The sequence below is a fragment of the Passer montanus genome, unplaced genomic scaffold (assembly GCF_014805655.1).
Source record: "Passer montanus isolate IOZ18808 unplaced genomic scaffold, ASM1480565v1 scaffold99, whole genome shotgun sequence".
Classification (NCBI taxonomy): domain Eukaryota; kingdom Metazoa; phylum Chordata; class Aves; order Passeriformes; family Passeridae; genus Passer; species Passer montanus.
In genome coordinates, this window is record NW_024375367.1 from 1,089,924 (window position 1) to 1,110,631 (window position 20,708).

The 20,708-nt window shown below is 42.1% G+C and overlaps 2 protein-coding genes across 3 annotated transcripts in view; one reads left to right on the forward strand and one right to left on the reverse strand.

Annotated features, from left to right (window-relative positions):
• Positions 1-4,220, forward strand: part of SMAD9 (SMAD family member 9) — a 37,047-nt gene extending 32,827 nt beyond the window's left edge. For both annotated transcript variants that reach the window (XM_039696651.1, XM_039696652.1), the window contains exon 7: positions 1,934-4,220. In XM_039696651.1, coding sequence (XP_039552585.1) covers positions 1,934-2,077 — 144 coding nt within the window. In that variant the 3' untranslated portion in view covers positions 2,078-4,220. The remainder of the gene's footprint in view (positions 1-1,933) is intronic.
• A 10,894-nt stretch (positions 4,221-15,114) lies between these two features.
• LOC120496306 (regulatory factor X associated protein) lies at positions 15,115-20,702 on the reverse strand. Its single transcript, XM_039696619.1, has 3 exons — positions 20,134-20,702; positions 17,508-17,615; positions 15,115-15,339 (listed from the first exon to the last, which is right to left on the reverse strand). The coding sequence occupies exons 1-3, from the start codon at positions 20,575-20,577 to the stop codon at positions 15,229-15,231; spliced, it is 663 nt and encodes a 220-aa protein (XP_039552553.1). The 5' UTR covers positions 20,578-20,702; the 3' UTR covers positions 15,115-15,228.
• Between the last annotated feature and the right edge of the window lie 6 nt (positions 20,703-20,708).

Below are 20,708 nucleotides of genomic sequence, written 5' to 3' on the forward strand. Positions count from 1 at the left end.
GAGAACTCCAGCTCCGGGCTCTTCTCAGTCCTGGGATAAAGGAAGGACTTGCAACCCAAGAGTGATATACAGGGTCCTTGCCCTCTGGCATTTCTCCTGGGAGTGCTCCATCCAGAGACTGCATCACTGGGAGTGTTTGGGAGTTGCCAGCAGAGGGAGATGGCCAGCCGCCTGCCAGGCTCCCCCAAATCTGGCACATTGTGCTTGAATCCTGTAATTGCTGTTCTCTGGATTGTCTGTCCTGTCTGTCAGCAAGGTGTGCCAGCTCCTCTTGACACTTGCTCTCCTAGCTGTGTATCTTCACTGCAGTTGAGTACTTGTCACTTCACCATCTCAGAAATCTGACTGTGCTGGCATTTTATACAAACATTTACAGAACATCAATTTGAGGTTCTGTGAACACAGGCTCTTTCTACTCTGATAAGTGCTCTGCAGTTCAGAAAAATCCTGTCTGTTTGGAAGTACTCTTTGGGATTTGGTGGGTCCATATCTTTCTTAGCTTTCTTATCTTTCCATAGCTTTCTTTCCCCTTTTCTTCATTAATTAGCATGGATTTTATCCAGACCACCTATGGTGACATCTCGTTTTAGTGTTGATCCTAGTTTTCCAGGTATCATCTAAAGAAGTGGCTGCACTGGCAGCCACAGTTGTCTGAGCTGCTCAGCACTCTCAAATTTTGGTGACTTTGGCAGCCATCAGCCTTAATGTACCTCCATGTCCTTTTTTCATTACAAGAATACCAACCTGCCTGCCTATCATAATGACAGGTATGACTCAGTGTCTGATCAGCATCCCACAAATGAAGATCCTCATCCTGTAGTGGGACCGTGTTTTGCACATTGCCCTATGGAAATCTGAGTTCAGTTCTGCCAGTGAGACATCTGGTGAGCTGCAAGACTCTGGGCTGTGACTTGCATGCCTTGTGTTGCTGTGACATCAGGCTGCCCGCTTAGCACTGCTTAGACACTGTGCCTGTTTGAATCATAGAATATGTTGAGTTGGAAGGGATTCATCAGGATCATCAAGTCCAGCTCTTGGCCCTGCACAGCACTATCTCCAAGAATCACACCCACAAGCATTATCTGAATGCTTCTTGAACTCTGTCAGGCTTGGTGCTGTGACCACTTCCCTGTTGCAGTGCCCAACCACCCTCTGGGAGAAAAGCCTTTTCCCAACTTAAACCTGCTCATTGAACATGGGTACTTCAGGTTTTCTCTTCTCCCTGCCAGCACCCCATCTCCACCTTCTCTCAGATGCTTCATATCCCTTATCTTCCCCAAGAGAGCTGGAGAAATTACTGCAGGACTTCCCACAGCAGACAGCCGGGAACTCTTGTTGACAAAGAAGACATGTTCAAGGATGGAAAACCTGTGGGAAATATTTATACATAGGCTAAGTATGGTACAGAGAAACTGCTGGAAGTTTCAAGAGGTTTAGATAAATACTTAGAATTTCTAAGATCTTAGAGTCACAGGATGAATCTCTACCAATATATGAAGCAGTGCCCAGGACCATTCCTAGTTCCTTTTAATAAAAGATGTTGGCCTGCTTTTTGTTGGTGCCAGACAGCAGTCTGCCAGACTTCCCTGGACATGTCCCTGGTCTGCAGACAACAGAGACCATTCCCCACGGGCTGTGTGCAGGCAGCCAAGCTTGGAAACAGGCCTTTCCATGCCAGTTGTTCTCTGCACGTGGAAGTGTGACTGAGATTTTTAATTTAATAGCATCAAGTCGCTGGTAATTATGATAACAATGACCTTAAAAAGGAGCAAGTTTCGAAAGAAAATTATCCCTAGGATAAAGCATTAAATCTTGGGAACTTGGGTGGTTGGACTATCTGTAGTTGTGTTAGACTATCAGCACTGAAGTTATGATTTAATGTTTTGGGTGTTTTTTTTTAAAAAAACTACCTCAGTTTTTGGTCCTTTTATAGGGCTGGGGAGCAGAGTATCATCGCCAAGATGTTACAAGCACGCCTTGCTGGATTGAGATCCACCTGCATGGACCATTGCAATGGCTGGATAAGGTGCTGACACAGATGGGCTCACCTCACAACCCCATCTCCTCAGTCTCTTAAGAATCATCTCTAGAATTCCCTTAGGATGGATGCTATTGCAGGCAGTGGCTTATAGAATTCCCATGAACAGAAGCTTCTATATGTAGATGTATGTAGATGTAAATAGATCTATACATAGTCTACTCTCTTTTTTTTTTTTTTTTCCATTTTGTGGTTTCTAGTTACTCTGATGCCAGTACAATAAGTTTAGAAATTCAGGTATAGTATATCTGTTCTCTAGTACAAAATAAGCCAAATTCCTGCAAAAGTGTCAAACATTTCCTATGAGCATCTTCATTCCCCAGCCAAGCCAGTAAAGGGTGCAAATTTCCAGCACTTTCACATGGGTTCAGAAACCCGCCTGTCGCTGTTCCTAGTAGGTGAAATTCACCCCTCTGCAGGCAACCGAAATCAGATCTCTGTGCCATTTATATTCATCTTGCATCCTGATTTCAAGTCCAGAAGAGGACCTGAGGCGGTGCACAGGACTTATGCATAGAGATGACTTTTATCTAGTGAACTGAAGGACTAAACTGCCATTCCAGTGTGTCTCCCTACTACAAAGCATGATGGGACAACAAATCCTCTGAAGAGCTGTCTCTCCTGGGATTTGGCAGGAGGAGGGAGCATGTTCATCACAGGAACCTTATCTCAGAGCACTCTGGACAATCTGAGTAGTCTGATACTGCTAACATAGTGGGGTACGGTACTGCTGCACTGAAAAGCAACAAGCTTCTAAGAAAAAAAAAAATAATTTAAATACATGCCCATGACTTAAAAAAAATAATTAACTTCCAGTGCTTTTTTGCAAAGTACATACATACTTGCATATGTGTCCGGCATGTAAACTAAATCCTGTCCATTCTACAGTGTTGATGTAGTTTGTTTTAAAGTTAGGACTGTCTGTATTTAGATTGTTGTGTTGATACACCTAAAGGGTACACCTAAAAGGGACTTGAACTGTGATTCAGAAAAGGGAAATTAATTGTGCATTGAAAAAGCAAATAATTACTTTTTCATTCATCTTGAGAACAGAAAGCCCCACACTCAAAGGATACAAAGAGAAGGAGATGGGAGTCAGCCATGTCCATCCCCTGTACTGGGCCAGTCCTCGGGATCTGACAGCATTGCTCGTGTCTGACTGAGAGGGCTTCCCTGCCAGTCACTCCATACATCCCTGTGGATGAGTTCTTATCTTAGGTACAGGCGTCTTCATTTGCTGAGCTTTTGCCTTGCCTGCAGAGGATGGTGAGGCATGGTGAAGCCATGAACAAGTAAAGAGTGAATCTGTGTGCAGAACCTTATCTGTGTTCCTTCTGTAAGCAGGGAAACCTATTGCCCGTACCCTGATCCCATCCTTGCAAAATGCTGTTCACTTGGAAACCTTTCCGGAGAAGACAGGTGAAACTCTTACTACATTTTGATGGTCTTTCCTTTTGCTGAAAGAGTTGAGGATTATTTCTTTCTAGGCATAACAGTCCACTGAAAATTGTTTTTATTTAAAGGTCAGAAGGAGTGATAACATCTCCAAAATCATTCCTCCATAGAACAAGTAGAAATACTAGTAGAAAAAAATTTCAGAAATTCTGTATTTCTCAGAATATTTCTTTTCTTCTCACACAATATCTGGTGCTAGACGTTCTGCTGCATACTTAGAAGAGGACTCCTGGAATCTTCAGCTGTATCACATATGAAAAAGGAAATAACAATCACTGGAAAGACAGTGAGTAAACTAACAGTGTTACTTCCTTTGAATGAACCTTCAGCTGCCTGCAGTTTTAGCAGGGCACAGAAGAAAAAATTGTTGTTAAGTTTGAGCAGTAATAGCAAGTTGTATAGGAAATTTGTATGTGCAAAGAACTCTATTCTGTCACCATTTGATGTCAGCAGTGTCACTGTGAGATAGAAAAAGCTTTACAGTCTCTTTCAGCAATGAAATCCAATAACAACAATAATCATATACAGAAATTCCAGGTGTGCCGTTTACTATTTAGCAGACTTTAGAGACATCAGTTTGGAAAAATGCATTTTCCTTAGCTCTCTCTGTCATAAGTGATCAGATACTGGTAACATATTTTAGCATGATTTTTTACCTCTCTTCTCCAGTTGCACCTTTACTCCAGGATGAGCACCTTCTGATTTTGCTCTTTTTTTTTTTTTTTTTTTTGCACCTTTACTCCAGGATGAGAACCTTCTGATTTTTCTTTTTTTTTTTTTTTTTTTTTTTTAGCAGCTAAAGACAAAATAAATCACCTTTACTGTCCAGGATCTAGCTCTGTCCCTTATGACTTGCCTAAAAGGAAATCCTTCCTTGCCTTTTAGGCTGAAGCCTCCTTCCCTTTTAATATAGAGAGAAGCCTAGGAGATCCTTTTAGACATTCCCAGCATTGTCATCTTCAGCTAAAGACAGAATAAATCACCTTTACTGTCCAGGATCTAGCTCTGTCCCTTATCCTAGATCCTTCCTTGCCTTTTAGGTTGAAGCCTCCTTCCCTTTTAATATAGAGAGAAGCCTAGGAGATCCTTTTAGACATTCCCAGCATTGTCATCTTCCTCACAGAGAGCAAAGGGAAATGTTCTGAGGTGCATCTGCTCTTGGGTAGTTCCAGAAGTCAGTTTTCTGCCAAGGCTGCAGAGAAAAGTTGGATGGCCAGTGAAGAGAAACAGCTTCTTCTGAGGCATTATTTTTTTCATCACAAGGTATTTCAGGCAGGTGAAATGCACTCCTATCTGAGCATGCTTGTGTCTTCCCAGTGAGTATAAGGGGAACTAAGGGTCATTAGCTCAAATGCAGACTGCTACGCTGGATGTATTAAAAAATAGATGAGGGGAACCCTAATGAAGGTGCGGTGACTTTCTCAGCCTAGTAATGTTGCTTGCTCAGTAAATGTATGTTTGGTTTAAATGGAAGTTGGTCAGTTTAGAGCAGTTTTTCCATCCTTTATGTCTACCTTTAATAATTTTACAAATAGGATTTGGCTTCCATGTAGTCCATATATGCATCTCATTTAAGGTAGTCACTTTAATAACTGCCTTACTAATAAGAAAAGAGGCATTTCTGGAGCATGATTTTTCTAACCCATTTAAAACACTTGTATTAGAATGAGATGAATTTCAGCAAATTTAAGTATTTGCTGAAAACTGGATCAAAGCACACAATTCTGGCAACAGCCTTTGGGAAGGCTGATACCACTGTGTCAGTTGTTTTCTATTCTGATGGCTTCTGGGGGCTTAGCCCACTGTGCTGTGCAAACACACAGAAGATGACAGCTCCTCCCCAAAGCCCACAGTACATGGGAGGTGTGGTACCAGTGGATGAGACAAAAAAGTAAATAAGATGACCCCTGCTCAGATGCAGAGATAAAAAAGTAAGGCTAGTAAACCATTTATTTCCCTTTCTTTTTAACAAAGTTTCTTCTACAGGCTTCTCTAATATATATGAATTGCAATTGGTTAAAATTCAGGTTTCTTATAATTTACAGCAATATAACTTTGTATCTCTAATGTCTTCTCCACTTTGGAAGAAGATAATTTCTGCTCAAACGTCTTCATGAACCTTTAAACCTGTAGTCAGTTTATGGTTTTTATAAATGTTGTACTCAATTAATGCTTGGGCTTTGGAGACAGTCTTCCTGAGAGATTTAAAACCACTTACAGCAAGACTACTTAGTTGAAGGCAGATTTTTAAAATTTTTTTTTTTGAGTCATCCACAGTCCATAGGCTCTTAGAAGTTTCTGTGGAGGAGTACCATGCATCAGCAGGCAGCAGTGGGAGCTTATGAGGCAGAGGCATAGAGCACATTCAGCATGGTACGTAGACCACCTGTTTCCCTATTAAATAGTTGAGAGATTACTTTAGTTGCTGCCAGTTCTTCAGCACCACCAGTATTAATGTGCTGTTTGCATCCAGAGGTGACAGGAGCAAATCTTACACCCTGACTGCCTGGAGCCATTCCGTGGCACTGCTGCTTGGGCGGCTCAGTCCCTTCCCCTTGCTTAGGAAAAGCTGCCCAGGTACGGCACAGCAGTGGCTGTAGCATTGCAAGGTGTGGTTTGTGCTTGCCCTCCCCATCAGCTGGGATTCCACTAATGTCTTTACTCATCAGAATGCTTCAGTCTGAAGGGTAATGTATCAGAAGCATAAAGGGAACTGTGCCCAAAGTAGCATCATCTGAAGCTGAGGAAATCCCTTCCATGTCCACAGTGGGTAATGTGTCAAGACTTTCACTGCCCTGAGCAGCCTTGTCCAAGCAGTCCCTGTCTGGAGCAAGGTGTTACACTTGATGCCATGGTGAGATCCCTTCCAATATACATCATCCTCTGGGTCTCTGTGGAGATTCAGTGAAAAGTGGCTGCCAAAGGAAGGGGCTCTCTGTTAGCAGCACTTTCAGGATGAAACATGTTTCTCCTCAGCTATTTAATATTAGTGTTCCCTCAGCACAAAATCAGCACTCCAAACATTTCTCGCTGTAAACACATCTTCACCACACCCCTCTTAAAATGCAGAAAACAAGGCATTTGTGACTGTAACCTTATCTAATCTGCCCTTCTTCTTCCTGACTTACAATACCCACCTTTTTCTATCAGCTCTACAAATGAATCTCACCAGTGACTAAGGAGTTGTACAAACAGCTAGATTTACAGAGGTAGCTCAGGCAGAGACTTTGCTTCTTGACTGCATGAAAACAACTAATAAAAAAAGCCTGATCAATTTAGGAACTTTCAAGGGGTATCAAGTATAAAACTAATGTTCTTGGATCAAGACTGCTCTGGTGCAACTATAACTTTAAGGAATACTTTAGCACTACATGGTACTCAGCAAAGGAAAGAAACATTACATCCTCTGTACTATTCACCTCTTCCCCTGGCTCCCCATAACCTAACTTAGTACAAGCAAAATCAAACACAACAAAAAAAAGATCAATGAGTCATAAGGCTGAGTAATTAAATACCATTTTTCAAAGTTGAGCAGTGCTGTCTAAAATGTAGATTTATATCACGAGAAGGCCATAGGACAAGTGTGTAATGGCTTTACTGAAAGAGGGTAGTTTTAGTTAAGATATTAGGCAGAATTTCTTCATTGTGAAGGTGGGGAGACACTGGCACAGGAAAAGCTGTCCCAGAGAAGTTGCGGATGCCCTAGCCCCAGAATTGTTCAAGGCCAGGTTGGATGGGGCTTTGAGTAACCTGATCTACAGGAGGGTGTCCCTGCCATGGCAGGAGGTTGGGACTTATCATCTTTAAAGATAATCAAACTATTTGATGGCAATGATGTCCCAGATGCCCGCCAAGCCAGAAACAAGACTTCCTTGCTCTGGAGAAACCTGGAGAACCAGCTGTTACTTGAACATCTGAACCCAAGCCCTTCTGAGTGGAGACCTCACTGAAGGGGCTGAGAAAATTTTATAAAGGATTTACAGTTCATGGGTGTTCCAGTAGCCAGAAGCGCACTGAGATGATGAAGAGACTGAGGAGGAGGAGAGAGCATACAACCAGGTAAGCCCAGTGGTCATCACTGGAGGTATAAGGCAGTGCATGCTCAGGCAGCCACTCAAGGCCTGTTTTAGGAGCAGGCTACAATACCACAATCCTTGCTTGGGTTTTTCCTACACACCTGGCCTGGGAGAATGTGCCAGCTTCCTGATTAAATGATCCGATGTAGTGGGGCAAATGGTGTCCCATGTGCTCCAGAGAGTAAACTCTGATTGCATTTGGGAACCACACTTGGAAGATTATCCTCTGCCTTGCCACAAGACTAATGAGGAGCTCAGCACTCAGTACTGGGGCACTGTCCAAGGACACATCCAGTACGTGCTCCTCAAAGAAAGATGCAATCTGAACAGAAACAGCACAACTGAAAGATGTGGACTATATATAGAGAGAGCATCTAACCTTGGAATTGTGACAAACCAGCTCATTTCAAAATAAGGTGGGAAACTGCAGTGCCCAAAGGAAAACAACAGGAACCTTCATGAGGACTCCTGACTATGAAAGCAGATTTTTAACAGTACATAAGGATGGACAAGTGTGTTTCCCTAAGAACAACTAAGAGGTCAAGTTACCATGAAAAAAGAGCTTGACAAAGTTTGTCTCATCTTACAGTGGGGAGATTCTGTGAGACTTTGAGATCTATGAATTAAAAAGTTCTCAACCTGGAGGCTTCATTGCAGCCACTGAAACAGGGCTTGTTCCTCACGGCAGCTCCAGGAGTACCTTTCTGCAAGATACAGGAAGCCTGAGTCTTTGTTCCGTTGAGAGAAATTGCTTTGTGTCTCTAGGACAGACAGACACTTCTGCATGTTGGGGACTAGCACAGAACACAGCCTTTGGTTTGTACCCATCATCTATCTACCCATAGAAAGCTCCAGAACAGCCAGGAACAGCCAGAATCCTGTTACGTGTTCACCCCAGGGCTTTCCAGACACCCTGCCCAGGCGTGCCTTACATTACATTGCCATATTGATGCCACATTTCTCTGCCAGGGAGGTGAGGCACATGAGAATCCTAGCAAGAGGGCACCTCCACTTGCACCTGGGCCATGCTTGCAAACTTGGTGCCTGTATAGATAACAAATCTAATTGGCAGGCCATGCCTCTCACACAAGGTAGACATAACCACTATGTCCTCCAGAGTCAGCTACTCTTCCATTACAGTCAATGTGAACATTTGCAGCTAATTGTGAACACATTTTAGATCTTCAGTCATAGTGTTTTTATTATCCATGGATGCTGCTATTTTATATTCTGTGTTAGTATTGAAATAATATTGCGTATGAATAGCATAGGGTGAAATAGACCAACCAGTTAATAATTTTAAATACAGACCTCATCAGCAAAGAAAAGCTAGAGAAAACTTGGAACCTGACCCCTTGCATTTTCACAATAGTGAGCGAGCACATCATATTCAAAGTGGTTTATTTGATGCTAAAGTGTGTGTTGTCTTATTAATTCACAGTTATGTCCATGAGAAGCTTTGCAAACAAGAGCAAGGGAACAAACAAAATGATGAGCAGAGATAATTGTGCATTCAGATAATTTTTTCACTTACTCAAGCAATTGGCTTTTAAAATTATTTATAATATTTTTAAAGTACAAGTTAAATGTACCACAGCCTGCTTTCTGCAGAGAAGTCAGTGTTAGCAATCACCTCTGTGATATAAATGGGGTTGAGAAATGAGACAAGAAAATGAAGAAATGGGCCTTTTTGTGTGGATCAATGAAGCCATGAAGTTGCAAAGCTCTATGCAAGGGGCTAAAATGGTGGATTTGAGCAAGGAGTGTTAACTATGGGGTTGTGTTAACTATGATCTATCAGTCTGGTGAGAAAAGCACTGTGAGTCATCCACAGATTAACAAGTCACTCATGTCTGTGAATAATTCTGCCCTCTGTTTTCCATCAGAACCAAAGCAAAACATCTGCACTATCCCCAAGTATTACTCACGGTTTGTGACATTCTGTCAACCAGCGTAGGTCGCTGTAGAAAGAACAATCCTTGGGCTCTTGCCTCTGGAATATGAAAAATCACAGATATAGCTTCAGAGTACTCTATTCCACGCCGTGTCGTACCAAGAAAGATGGAATGACTGCTAACCTAGGGGACACTTTCCCAAGCATTCCTCCTGCTGCATTCGATTTGAGGCATTCTGAAGACAACACATTTAGTCTGAACAATACACTTTTTAACGCACTCCACTTTCTTTGGCCGGAATTATTCTATTGTAAAAGGGATTATTCACGTCTTGTGTTTTACTGTTAATAAAGATATTTTCTGTTTTAAGAATTCCTTCTCTGGTTGTCTCCCATTCTTCTCTTTTAAAGAGATTGGCTGTAGGTCCCAGTATGATCGATCACAAGTGACTTTGGGAACTGGAGCACTTAGAAAGCCTTTATTCATACAAATCAGTCTTAAGCAAGAGGAATCAGTAATTGCACTAAGTGAGTAATGGGACTCTTGACACAAGAAAATGTATTGAAAATTAATTCAGCATAAAATCTACATGTATATGAATCCCTCACTGTCCTGTAATAGATTTGATGATTCAAGAGGATAGTTGTTTTCTTTGGATGGGGACAGCTCTGACAGGCAAGTCAATGAATAGTGATGCTGCCCTGTGACAGAAGCCTTCCCTCTGGACCAGACTGACGTTAGTGGAAAGACAGACTTGCAGCCGCGCAGTTCCTGAACTGCTCAAGGACAAAGATATAGTAAGATTGTACTCTTACAGAAGTATGTTTCCATCTTCCTAAAATTCAGATTTTGTTCTGTTAGTGGAAAGACAGACTTGCAGCTGTGCAGTTCCTGAACTGCCCAAGGACAAAGAGAGATATAGTAAGATCGTACTCTTACAGAAGTATGTTTCCATCTTCCTAAAATTCAGATTTTGTTCTGCAGTAACAGAAGGGAGTACTCAACATAATGGGCCTCAGAGCTATGCAGACAGTGCTGTCTTGGAAATCCCATCCAATCTTCTGCCCGAACAGGAGAGCACTGCTACCAGCACATCTCCCAGTGTCTGCACCAGCCTGATGGTGCTGCTATCACAGGCTACCAAAAATAGAGGATAGGTGAGCTGCACTCTACTGAACATCTCTATGCACAGCTTCAGCAACTGCCATTTGTTTTGACATAGACAACTTGTTCACCACTGTCTTAACAAACACTCCCTGTGCCAATTTTCTGCCCTGAGGGTTTTGGTTTTGAAAAAGTTTAATCAGATCTGCCCACCCAAATGATGCGTTCACCTTTTGAAAGGTGACCACTTATAACAAAATCAAATACAATTTTTGCCAATTACTGTTCATCAGAAAGGTGACCACTTATAACAAAATCAAATACAATTTTTGCCAATTATGTTTTCACATATATTCTTATACACTGAAAAGTAACCTAATTTTGCTTAAATCTAAAATAATTTTCTGTAACAGATCTTGAAACACAAAATTTCCTTCTAGTCAGAGCTGGCTGTTTTAGCACAGGAAGAAAAACCCATACAAATTTAACAAAACAAAAAAGAACAGCCTTTTTTTTATAAAGAAAAACCAAAGATTTTACTCACTTATTGGTCCAGAACTTTTTATACAAAGTTTTTCAAGTTCTTTTTTAAAGAACAACTTGCACAATGCTAAATACAATAAATCCCTACAGAACAAGTTGTATACATACAAAAAGCAGAGCATGTAAAAATCCATAAGACTAACAAATACTGCTGAAGAGATATTATTTAGTGGATCAAACTGTTGCAATATAAAAGTAGAACTTGATAATAAGCACCTAACCCATTTGGATAAACTCTATTCAGGAATGTGACTTAATACAAAATGATTTTTATAAATAAAACATGGGATTTAACACTTACATAATACAGTGTTTGGATTACACACATAATACAGTGTTTGGATTCTTAACCCAATCAATTGCAAGTTCTTTTTAATTGGCTGAAAACCTGTGAAATCTACCACTGCAGCTGATTAGAGATCTGTTGTCTTAATAAAAGAATTTTAACTATACCTTTTTGAGAAAGACTAGATTTTGAATTATTTACTATTATGTGTTAAAAACTTTAACATTTAGTCACTTGAAAATTAGCGGCATTCTAATTTGTAATTAAGTTATATTTCACATATAAGAAGTTAGTAATTTCAAATAACTCCATGTAACAAGGTTCAACTCTCAGTTTCATACTTTTCACCTGATACTTTTTAAAGCTTTTTGCCATTTATCACTTTAGGAACTTTTAAATGCAATTCTTTCACATGCTGTGCACAATGAAGCATTTCAAACCTATTCAGCTTGCAGGTAATAAACAGATCACCGAATTGTACTTTTCTGAACTGCTGGATTGACTTCTTGATAGTTGTCTTTGCCTTTAGTGCAAGATTCTACAGGACATAAATTTCTCATATCCCTGAGCAATTGCTGTTAGGTAATGCCACTGGACTGGCTCAACTTCAGAACTTTGTTTCACAATGTCCACAGAAAGTAAGTGACTTCCATCAATGATTGTCGTGACTTAACTGTAAATGTTTATATAGAAAAATGTTCATTTATTTTATAATTTTGCTAGAAAAGGATGTACAGCTAAACACTGCTACCATAAATAAGTTTTTATTAACAAATTAAATATTAAAATTAAGGTTTAAAAATAATTGGAAAAGACTTCTCCAGATTTCAAAGGAAACATCCCCGTAACAGCTCACACAGCCAGTGCTACATAAAGAGGGTAGCATTGATTACATGAACTCAGTTGGGAATTCTGGAAAAAATCATGGACTGGCCAGAAAGCAAAGATTTTGGAGCACTGCCAGAGAAGGAGACTTGTGCACAAGAAGCACCCACACACCTATTTAGTGACAGATCCTGCTGTGTGTCAGGAAACCATCAGAGGTGGACAACACATTGAGGCTGCTGAAGAAGGCGAGTCAGGCCATTTTGCAGAGGTGAAAGCCATCTGAACCAGCCCAAGAGATTGCTGAATGAGAAAAGTGACCTGCCTCTATCTCTATCCTGATTTCTGGATGGTGGCTAATGCCCTATGGAGGTGGCTGCAAAAATGGAAGATCAATTGGCAATGCAAGGATAAACCCATCTGGTCTGGACTGCATCTGCACTGGGGCAGGACATCAATGCACAGGTCAAAAACACGAGTGGAAAGGTACATCAGGGAGATGTTCACATGCCCAAAAACCACTCCACTGAAGAACAGGTAGATAAGGCTGCCAAAACAAAATTAACTTAGGTACACTTGGACTGGGAATGGAAGGGTAAGCTATTTATAACCTGATTGGGACATGAAACATCAGCTGCAACACACAGATGGGCTCATCAGTGAGGGATTGACCTGACCTTGGAGACCATTGCACAGACCATTCATGAATGAGAAGCACGTTCTGCAATCAACCAAGCCACTGAAGTAAACTTCCCCTGGACTAGAGGGCAGTGGCTGGGTTTCCAGTATGGTGAGGCCTGGCAAACTGGATCACTGTCATGAACATGCCAAATATGTAGAATATACCATGGTAGAGGTAACAACTGGCTGGCTGGCAACAAACCCTGTAAACCACTACCCAAGACACCATCTCAGGTCTTGAGAGACACATTTTGTGGCAACAGGGTACCCCAGAGAGAATCGTATCAGACGATGGGACTACTTTTCAAAACAACCTACTAAACTCTTGGGCAAAAATAAATGGCATTGAGTGGGCATCACATCCCTTATCACCCATAAGCCTCTGGAAAGATTGTGTAGTATAATGGACTGCTGGAGACTGTGTTAAGGGTTAGGTCATGGGGCATGGAAGGATTGGGATGTAAATTTAACAGAAGCCACTTGGCTGGTTAACACCAGATTTGCAAACCTCCCTGGTCCTGCCCAAACAAAACCCCTACACACTGGGGAAGGAGATAAGGTCCCCATACTATACATAGGAAGTGGCTTGGAAAATCGGGTGGATTTCTCTCCCTATAGGAAAAGGCACACCTGTTTATGGGACTGTCTTTGCTCAAATACCTTGGTGGGTAATGCAGAAGGATGGGGAGACCTGGTGTGTGCTCCAAGGAGCTCTAACCTTGGGGGTAAAATAATTTGTGGTGTAAGTTGTATGTTGCAAAAGTAAAGCAGCTAAAATGACATGAACTGAGGAAGCATGAATTTTGTGAGGAGTAAGCAGAATGGGAGGCACAGGGCCAACACTGGTGTGCAGTAATTAAGTGTGCTGCTTCTCCTGTCCTGAGCACCCATCTCGATGGAATCTAACCCAACTCATGGCCTGACTTTGGACATCTCAAAGGGTGGAGGATGCTCTTGAGATGGAAAAATAATACCTATCTGTGAAAGGACAGAGGATAGCAGTTAATGAAAATTTATAAATCTGTATGTCCAGCCAAACTCAACTCATCACAGTCTGTCTGCTCTGGTGAAAATCCCAACTGGTGGACTGCATCCAGCTCTGCAACCCTCGACAGAGGAAGGACATCCACCTGTTACAGCCAATCCAGAGATGGGTCACAAGCTGATTAGAGGGATGGAAGACCTCTCCTGTGAGGAAAGGCTGAGAGAATTGGGATTGTTCAGCTGGGAAAAGAGGTGGCTTCATAGTGACCTAATTGCAGCCTTCCTTTACTTAAAGGGAGCCTATAGGAAAGATGGAAGAGGGACTTTTTACAAGGGCATGTAGGGACAGACTAAGGGGGAATGGGTTCACACTGAGAGTAATTTAGATTAGAAATTAGGAAGAAATTCTTTACTGTGAGGGTCGTCAGGCACTGGAACAGGTTGCTCAGAAAAGTTGGGTATGCATACCCCCTCCCTGAGAAATGTTCAAGGCCGGGGTGGACAGAGCTCTGAGTAATCTGATGTTATGAAAGGTGTCTCTGTTCACAGCAGGGGAGTTGGAACTTCATGATCGTTTAAGGTCCCTTCCAACTGTTGAGGAATACATCTGGTGCAGGTAGTTGATTTGTAAGCTGCAGTCAGAGATGCAGATTGAGATGCAAATTGAGCTCTGGGGGGGAGTGAAGACAGGAGGCAGTGAACTGCCAACTCTCCATATAACAAAAGGCATGAAGGTGAGCGGCTAGTCAGGCGAATGGACACAGGGACATGGCAAGAATGGAAGACTCAGTAGGGAAGACTCAAGAGGAAGAGCCTTAGACTGTGATGGTATAAAAGCTCAGGAGTTCCTTTGTCTGAGATCCCTCCTCAGAGGCACCAGCCCAGGCTGCCTTTGTGTTATTACACTGTTAATAAATTGCTTTATGGAACAAGGTTCCTTAGAGACTTGGCATCAATCCAGTAAGGAAACCTGGTCTGACTGCAAGCCAGGTGTGCAAGGGAGTCAAGTGGGGCATCTCTCAGATCACTGGAGCTACCCACAGTGAAGGAGCTTTGGTCCCAGAAGTTGAAGTCTCTAGCACTGGGAGAATGACTGTCAAGAGTCCTGTGAATTCCCAGACTGGGAAGTTTCCGTAACACAACCCAGGCCATTCTATGACTTGCTCACAAGTCTGCAGACACCCAGGCAGCTCAAAACCTCAAAAGTGCAAACAAGAAACAAATACATAACAACAGCAACTTCCATTTTTGTTTAAACACTGACATCCTTTGTATTTATACAAAATACAGATCCTGTGTCCCTCCTTCAGCACCAGACTGCAGATCATTGTTCTTTCCTCATTACCCAGGTGCTCCTTGAAACTGTTGCTGTCTTTGTTCCAAAGCTTGTTGACTTAACAGTTGCTGTTGTTTCTGTAGAAACTGCACTACTTCTGGGCTTCTGAGTAGGGACTGGAAGAGAGAGAAAGTGAACTTTACTTTACAAAACTCACATATGTTAAATAGCTACCATAGTAATATTTTTCCATTACATGAATTTGCACATTACCCACTGCTGTTGCTTAATATCATAAAAACCCTGCAAGTATAGCAAACAGGAGTAATTCATAGAACCATACTAGAACCAAAACATCTTTCAGTTGTGCTTCAGTTCTACAGCTGTGCTTCAGCTGAGCTAATTTCTACATTTCTCACTGCAGATCTCTCAAAACCAGTTTAATAAATGAATAAAATATTGTAATCCTGCATCAAAACTTATGTGCCTATCAGAGTTCATGCATCAGGACTATGCCCATAACACATTTTAGTTTTAGGCAGTCCTGTGAGGAGCAGGGAGTTGGACTCCAATGCTGCTTGTGGGTCCCTTCCAACTCAAGATACTCTATGGTTTTCACTGACTGTCCAAAATTCCCCAACATTTTAAAACAGCAGTCCATCCACAGGGAATGACTAAAAAAACTCCTCTGCATTCAATCAAAATACAAAAGTATCTAAAAGTATTTGAATTTGGCTCCTGGCTTGAATAGTTGCAGTCTGTAATCCAACTCTGGTTGTTTGCTCTCATTCCTGCATGGTGGCAGCACAAGTGATTCTAAGGTAAAATGGCAAATCAGGTTGGGACTTGATTCCTTCCAAAAATTAATACAACAAAAGGGTTATTTTTCAGCTGAATGAATTCCCTAGATGCTTGCTCATTATCCATGGTCACTTCAGTGATATAACTAAAGAGGTTCCATCCACATGGAATGACTAAAAAAACTCCTCTACATTCAATCAAAAGACAAAAGTATCTAAAAGTATTTGAATTTGACTCCTGGCTTGAATAGTTGCAGTCTGTAATCCAACTCTGGTTGTTTGCTCTCATTCCTGCATGGTGGCAGCACAAGTGATTCTAAGGTAAAATGGCAAATCAGGTTGGGACTTGATTCCTTCCAAAAATTAATACAACAAAAGGGTTATTTTTCAGCTGAATGAATTCCCTAGATGCTTGCTCATTATCCATGGTCACTTCAGTGATATAACTAAAGAGGTACTGCAACTGCAAGTCAGAGGAGAAAGAGAGAAGCAAGAACCAGATCACGGAGAATCTTAATTTCAGGAATACTGAAAGGAATCCTGAGTTCTTAAAGAGCCTTGACATAATTAGTGTAAAAGCTCTGAACTTCTATTAAAAGAGCTTCTAGTTACTGTACTTCTATAAAAAATAATGTTTCATTCATAAGATACCTTCCAAATTAAATTAAAAGCCATGCCAATAGAAACAGCCAGGAAAGAGGACAGCAAGCCAGTAAGTGGGGTGTGAAGAACAAGAGATGATATGAAAACTACTCCATAGTTCATTACTTGTTTTCCTCATAAAAACTGAAAAGCTATGAATACTCCTCTGATTTCCAAATTTCTGAACAAACACTACAGCACTATGAGGATTGTTAAATTGCGATGCATAGGTAACAGAGAGAAGACAAACAGTCCCAGCAGCTTTTACAGTCCCAAGAGCTTTTGAAGAATAGGGACTACAAAAACTTGCAACAAGTTGTAATGAAGTAAAAAGAAAGTTGTAATGAAGAAGCCAAACAAACTGCAGGTACTGAATGATTTCCCTGCTCTGGGCTTAACTTGTTAAAGGAGAAACTAGTGTTTAAAAAACTTAAGAGACGTGCCATTTATGCAGTCTGCAAATATTATAAATCACACTGTTTGCTTAGTTTGCTTTATCAACACATGTATACACAACTTTAAATTAGATATGATACAATTTCTAAAACACACCATGGTAAAGCTTACATCTAAGGTCCAGGACCTAAAGTCCATTCATTGTTCTACCTAAGACTTTGGTTTAACAAGCTAAAACCATCTCAGTTACACTGTAGGCACTACTTACCCCTAAAGAAATCACCATATCTGTTACTACCAAAACTTCAGATCATTAAATTCAGTCATCTTAGTATCCTCCTCAGAGACTGAAGCACACATCTCTGAAGCATGTTTCAAATTTGAAAATATGTACTTGCCGTGCATGCTTATTAAACTGATTTTCTTTTTTCACAGTGGTGACAGGTAAACATTGGTACATTGCCTTTACTTATCTGAATTCAAAACCTCTCAAAAACAAGACTTACCAGCCTCTTCTTATTCAATACTTGTTCTAAAAGAGTAGGTCTTGCTGGGCGATCTCCAATGGATCCTGTTCTCTGCTTTGTGACAGATACTGAACCTTCAACACTATCCTGCACATAACAAAAAACAAACAAAAAAGGGAGGTCAGACTGTGAACGCTGATACAGTCACATGCAGAAAATCCCAAGATCTGCCTCCTCAACCTGCAGAGCAAAGTAACAGCACAGGAATGGAAATCTATCTGTTCAAGACTTGGCCTCTTCTTTCCACCTCCTTTTACTATTTCACCAGCAAGTGTGAAGCAACGCAGCTGAGTTAGTCTTCTATACTGCAAAACTGGACAGGTTACTAGGGCTGGTTAATGGCTTCAATTTATTGGATTGCATTTCTTAAAAATGAAGTAATTCACAACAGGTCAGCCTCCAGCTTGTGGAAATGAATGATATTTATTGTTAGTAAGTGGGCAGGAATGACAATAATCCTTGTAGTACCAAAACCAAAACATACTTCAGAACAATATGATAAACTTGCCAAAGCCACAGGCTTTTTTTTTCCCCCCCAAGTTTATTCTGTTCCCTGTACAATCACCAGTCACCTGAATCAGACATACTAGTACAACGTGGCTCTACAATCTCCTCTAAAGAAAATACAAAAGGTGTTCAATCCTATGTGTATAACATTCAAAACTTACTGATACTTCCATCTACCTGAAAGGGTTCAAAAGCAGGAACAACAAAAAACTATACCAGTATCTTCCACTTCTATCCTGTCCACAGATGTGAAAAATGAAACTTCTACTAGGAACTTTTACTGAAAAAGGCCTCAATAAACACCAAAGCAAAAAAAGTAAGTAAATTTAGGACTAAATACCCTGCTTCTCTCTGCAAGTTCAGAACCTGATTTCCTAATTTTCAAAGCAACCTGCACTCGAACAAACTGGGAAAAGAAAACCCACCCTCTTACAACGTGCAATAATCACTATTTCATGCTACAGATCAAAAAGTTTCAATTCATCACCACATGAAACACAGCATTTTTACCCTTCTCCCATAGCGTCCCCTTTCCTAAACTAACACAAGTATTTGTGTAGACACATCTTGAATTGAGCAAGATGAACTCTCAGGGAAGGAAAAGAGAAGAGGGAAAGTCATGCTGGTATATAAATCTAGAATTCATTCTCCTCTTGAATAACGTGTGCAGCTTCTCTTATCTCATTAAAATGAGAAGTAGCTACTAGAATTGGCTCACAAAACAGCATGGATGACAGAAGTGTATAACTTTTTCACTGGAAGCAAGCATGCCTTTTCAATGTGACAAGGAAAAAACTTAGAGTAAGTATCACAAACACAAGAGGAACTGTTCTAATGTAAACACTACCTGTCAAATTAGGTTGACACCAACAAGATTCAAAAACACGTGAGTATTCACACCAGGTACCAGACCTGAAAAAACCACCAGAATGTAACAGAGGCTCAGAGCTTACAAGGGTTCAACAAAAATCCAAAACACTATACGGAACACATATCACTTATAGTAGAATACACCAGGAAAGCCTCAGCAAGTCCTTTGAACTGAAACAGAAGATGAGAGAATATTCCCTAGCAGCATCACATACACCTCCCATTTTTAAAGCACCTGCCTCATGGCTTTTACAGACATACAGAAGAAGATCCTTTCATGTGACACCCAGTATGGTTACTATATATTTACATGAAGAAAAAGACAGAAACAGGAAAAAATTTAGGTGGTCAGTTTGCAGTTAGATCCCAGCAACACGACTCCAGACACAGCAGGCGTGCCAGGTAAGACTTTGATTTGGGTGGTCAGTTTGCAGTTAGATCAGTTCCCAGCAACACGACTCCAGACACAGCAGGAGTGCCAGGTAAGATTTTTTTTTTCTTCTGACAATCACTATTTTCCACCTACCCCTTTGAGCACAAACAACTCAGCACCTTCAAGTGCAAAAATACTTCCCTTTTTCTGTTTCATCTAAACACAAGATCTGAAACACTAACTCTGTACAACTGACCATCACAGAAGTTTATGGTGCTAGCTGAGTCACAAACTGTAGGAAAGAGTATTTAAAAAATTGAACATTACCATCAGTTTTCCCACTGGTAGCATTTCCCCATCTAAACAATACACATTAGATTATACACGTATGAACAAGCAGTGGTCGAAATATTTACCTACCATTTAATACAAAAGTGAAAACCAAAAAGCATCCTGAAGAACCTGCACAACTGAGATTTGTACACCTGATACCCAACAGCCTTTGTGACTTTAAAACCCCACACTTCAGCACCAGCTGAGAAACAAGTCTTAACATCTCTCTTAGATCTATACTTTCCTACCACGGGAAAAAAACCCACGCTGCAAGGGAAGCATCTTCTAGCGATATTTATTTTCTTGGAATCTGGTATAGTTCCAAGTTTCTATAATTTTACGTCAGGACTGAAAAGAAACGGAGCTCGCCCTGGTAAACAGGAGGAAGAGCGAGCTGTAGGACGGCCCTAAACTTCTTCCCTTTCCTCTGGCCGTCTCACAGATCCCTACAGACCCCGAGGAATGCCCAACTCCGAGGGACCACGGGGCACCCGAGGGTGGCGCGGCCGCCCCCCGCCTCACCTCGGCCCGCGGGCCGCCCCCCGCGGCCGCCGCCGCGCCGCCCCCCAGCGCCTGGTCGCTCTTCTTGCGCTTGTACTTGTCCTTGTAGATCTTGTTGCGGTGCCGCTTGCACATCCAGGGCTTGCGCTGCTTCACCACCTGCGTGGTGGTCTCGCTGCAGCCCTCGTACGTGCAGCTCTTGCACTCGCCGCCCGCCGCCGCCTCGCCGCCCGCGGCCCCCGGCGCCGCCGCCTCCTCCTCCTCCAGCTCCTCCAGGCTGGCCGTGCTCTCGCCGCCCGCCGCCTCGACCTCCTCCTCCCCCACCTCGACCTCGCCGGCGGCCCCCAGCTCGTAGAACACCATCAGGCCGCCGCTAGCGGAGGGCGGCAGCTGCGGGTCAGCGCTCGGCTGCAGCACCACCCCCGCCGCCCCGGCCGCCGCCTCCTCGCCGCCGCCCGGCTGCATCACGAGCAGCGTCAGCTGCTGCTGCGGCGGCGACGAGGAGGAGGAGGAAGAGGCGGAGGAGGCGGGAGCGGCGGCGGGGCTGCCCTGCAGGGCGGCGGTGCCCGGCCCGGCCCGGCCGGTCGCTGAGCGCG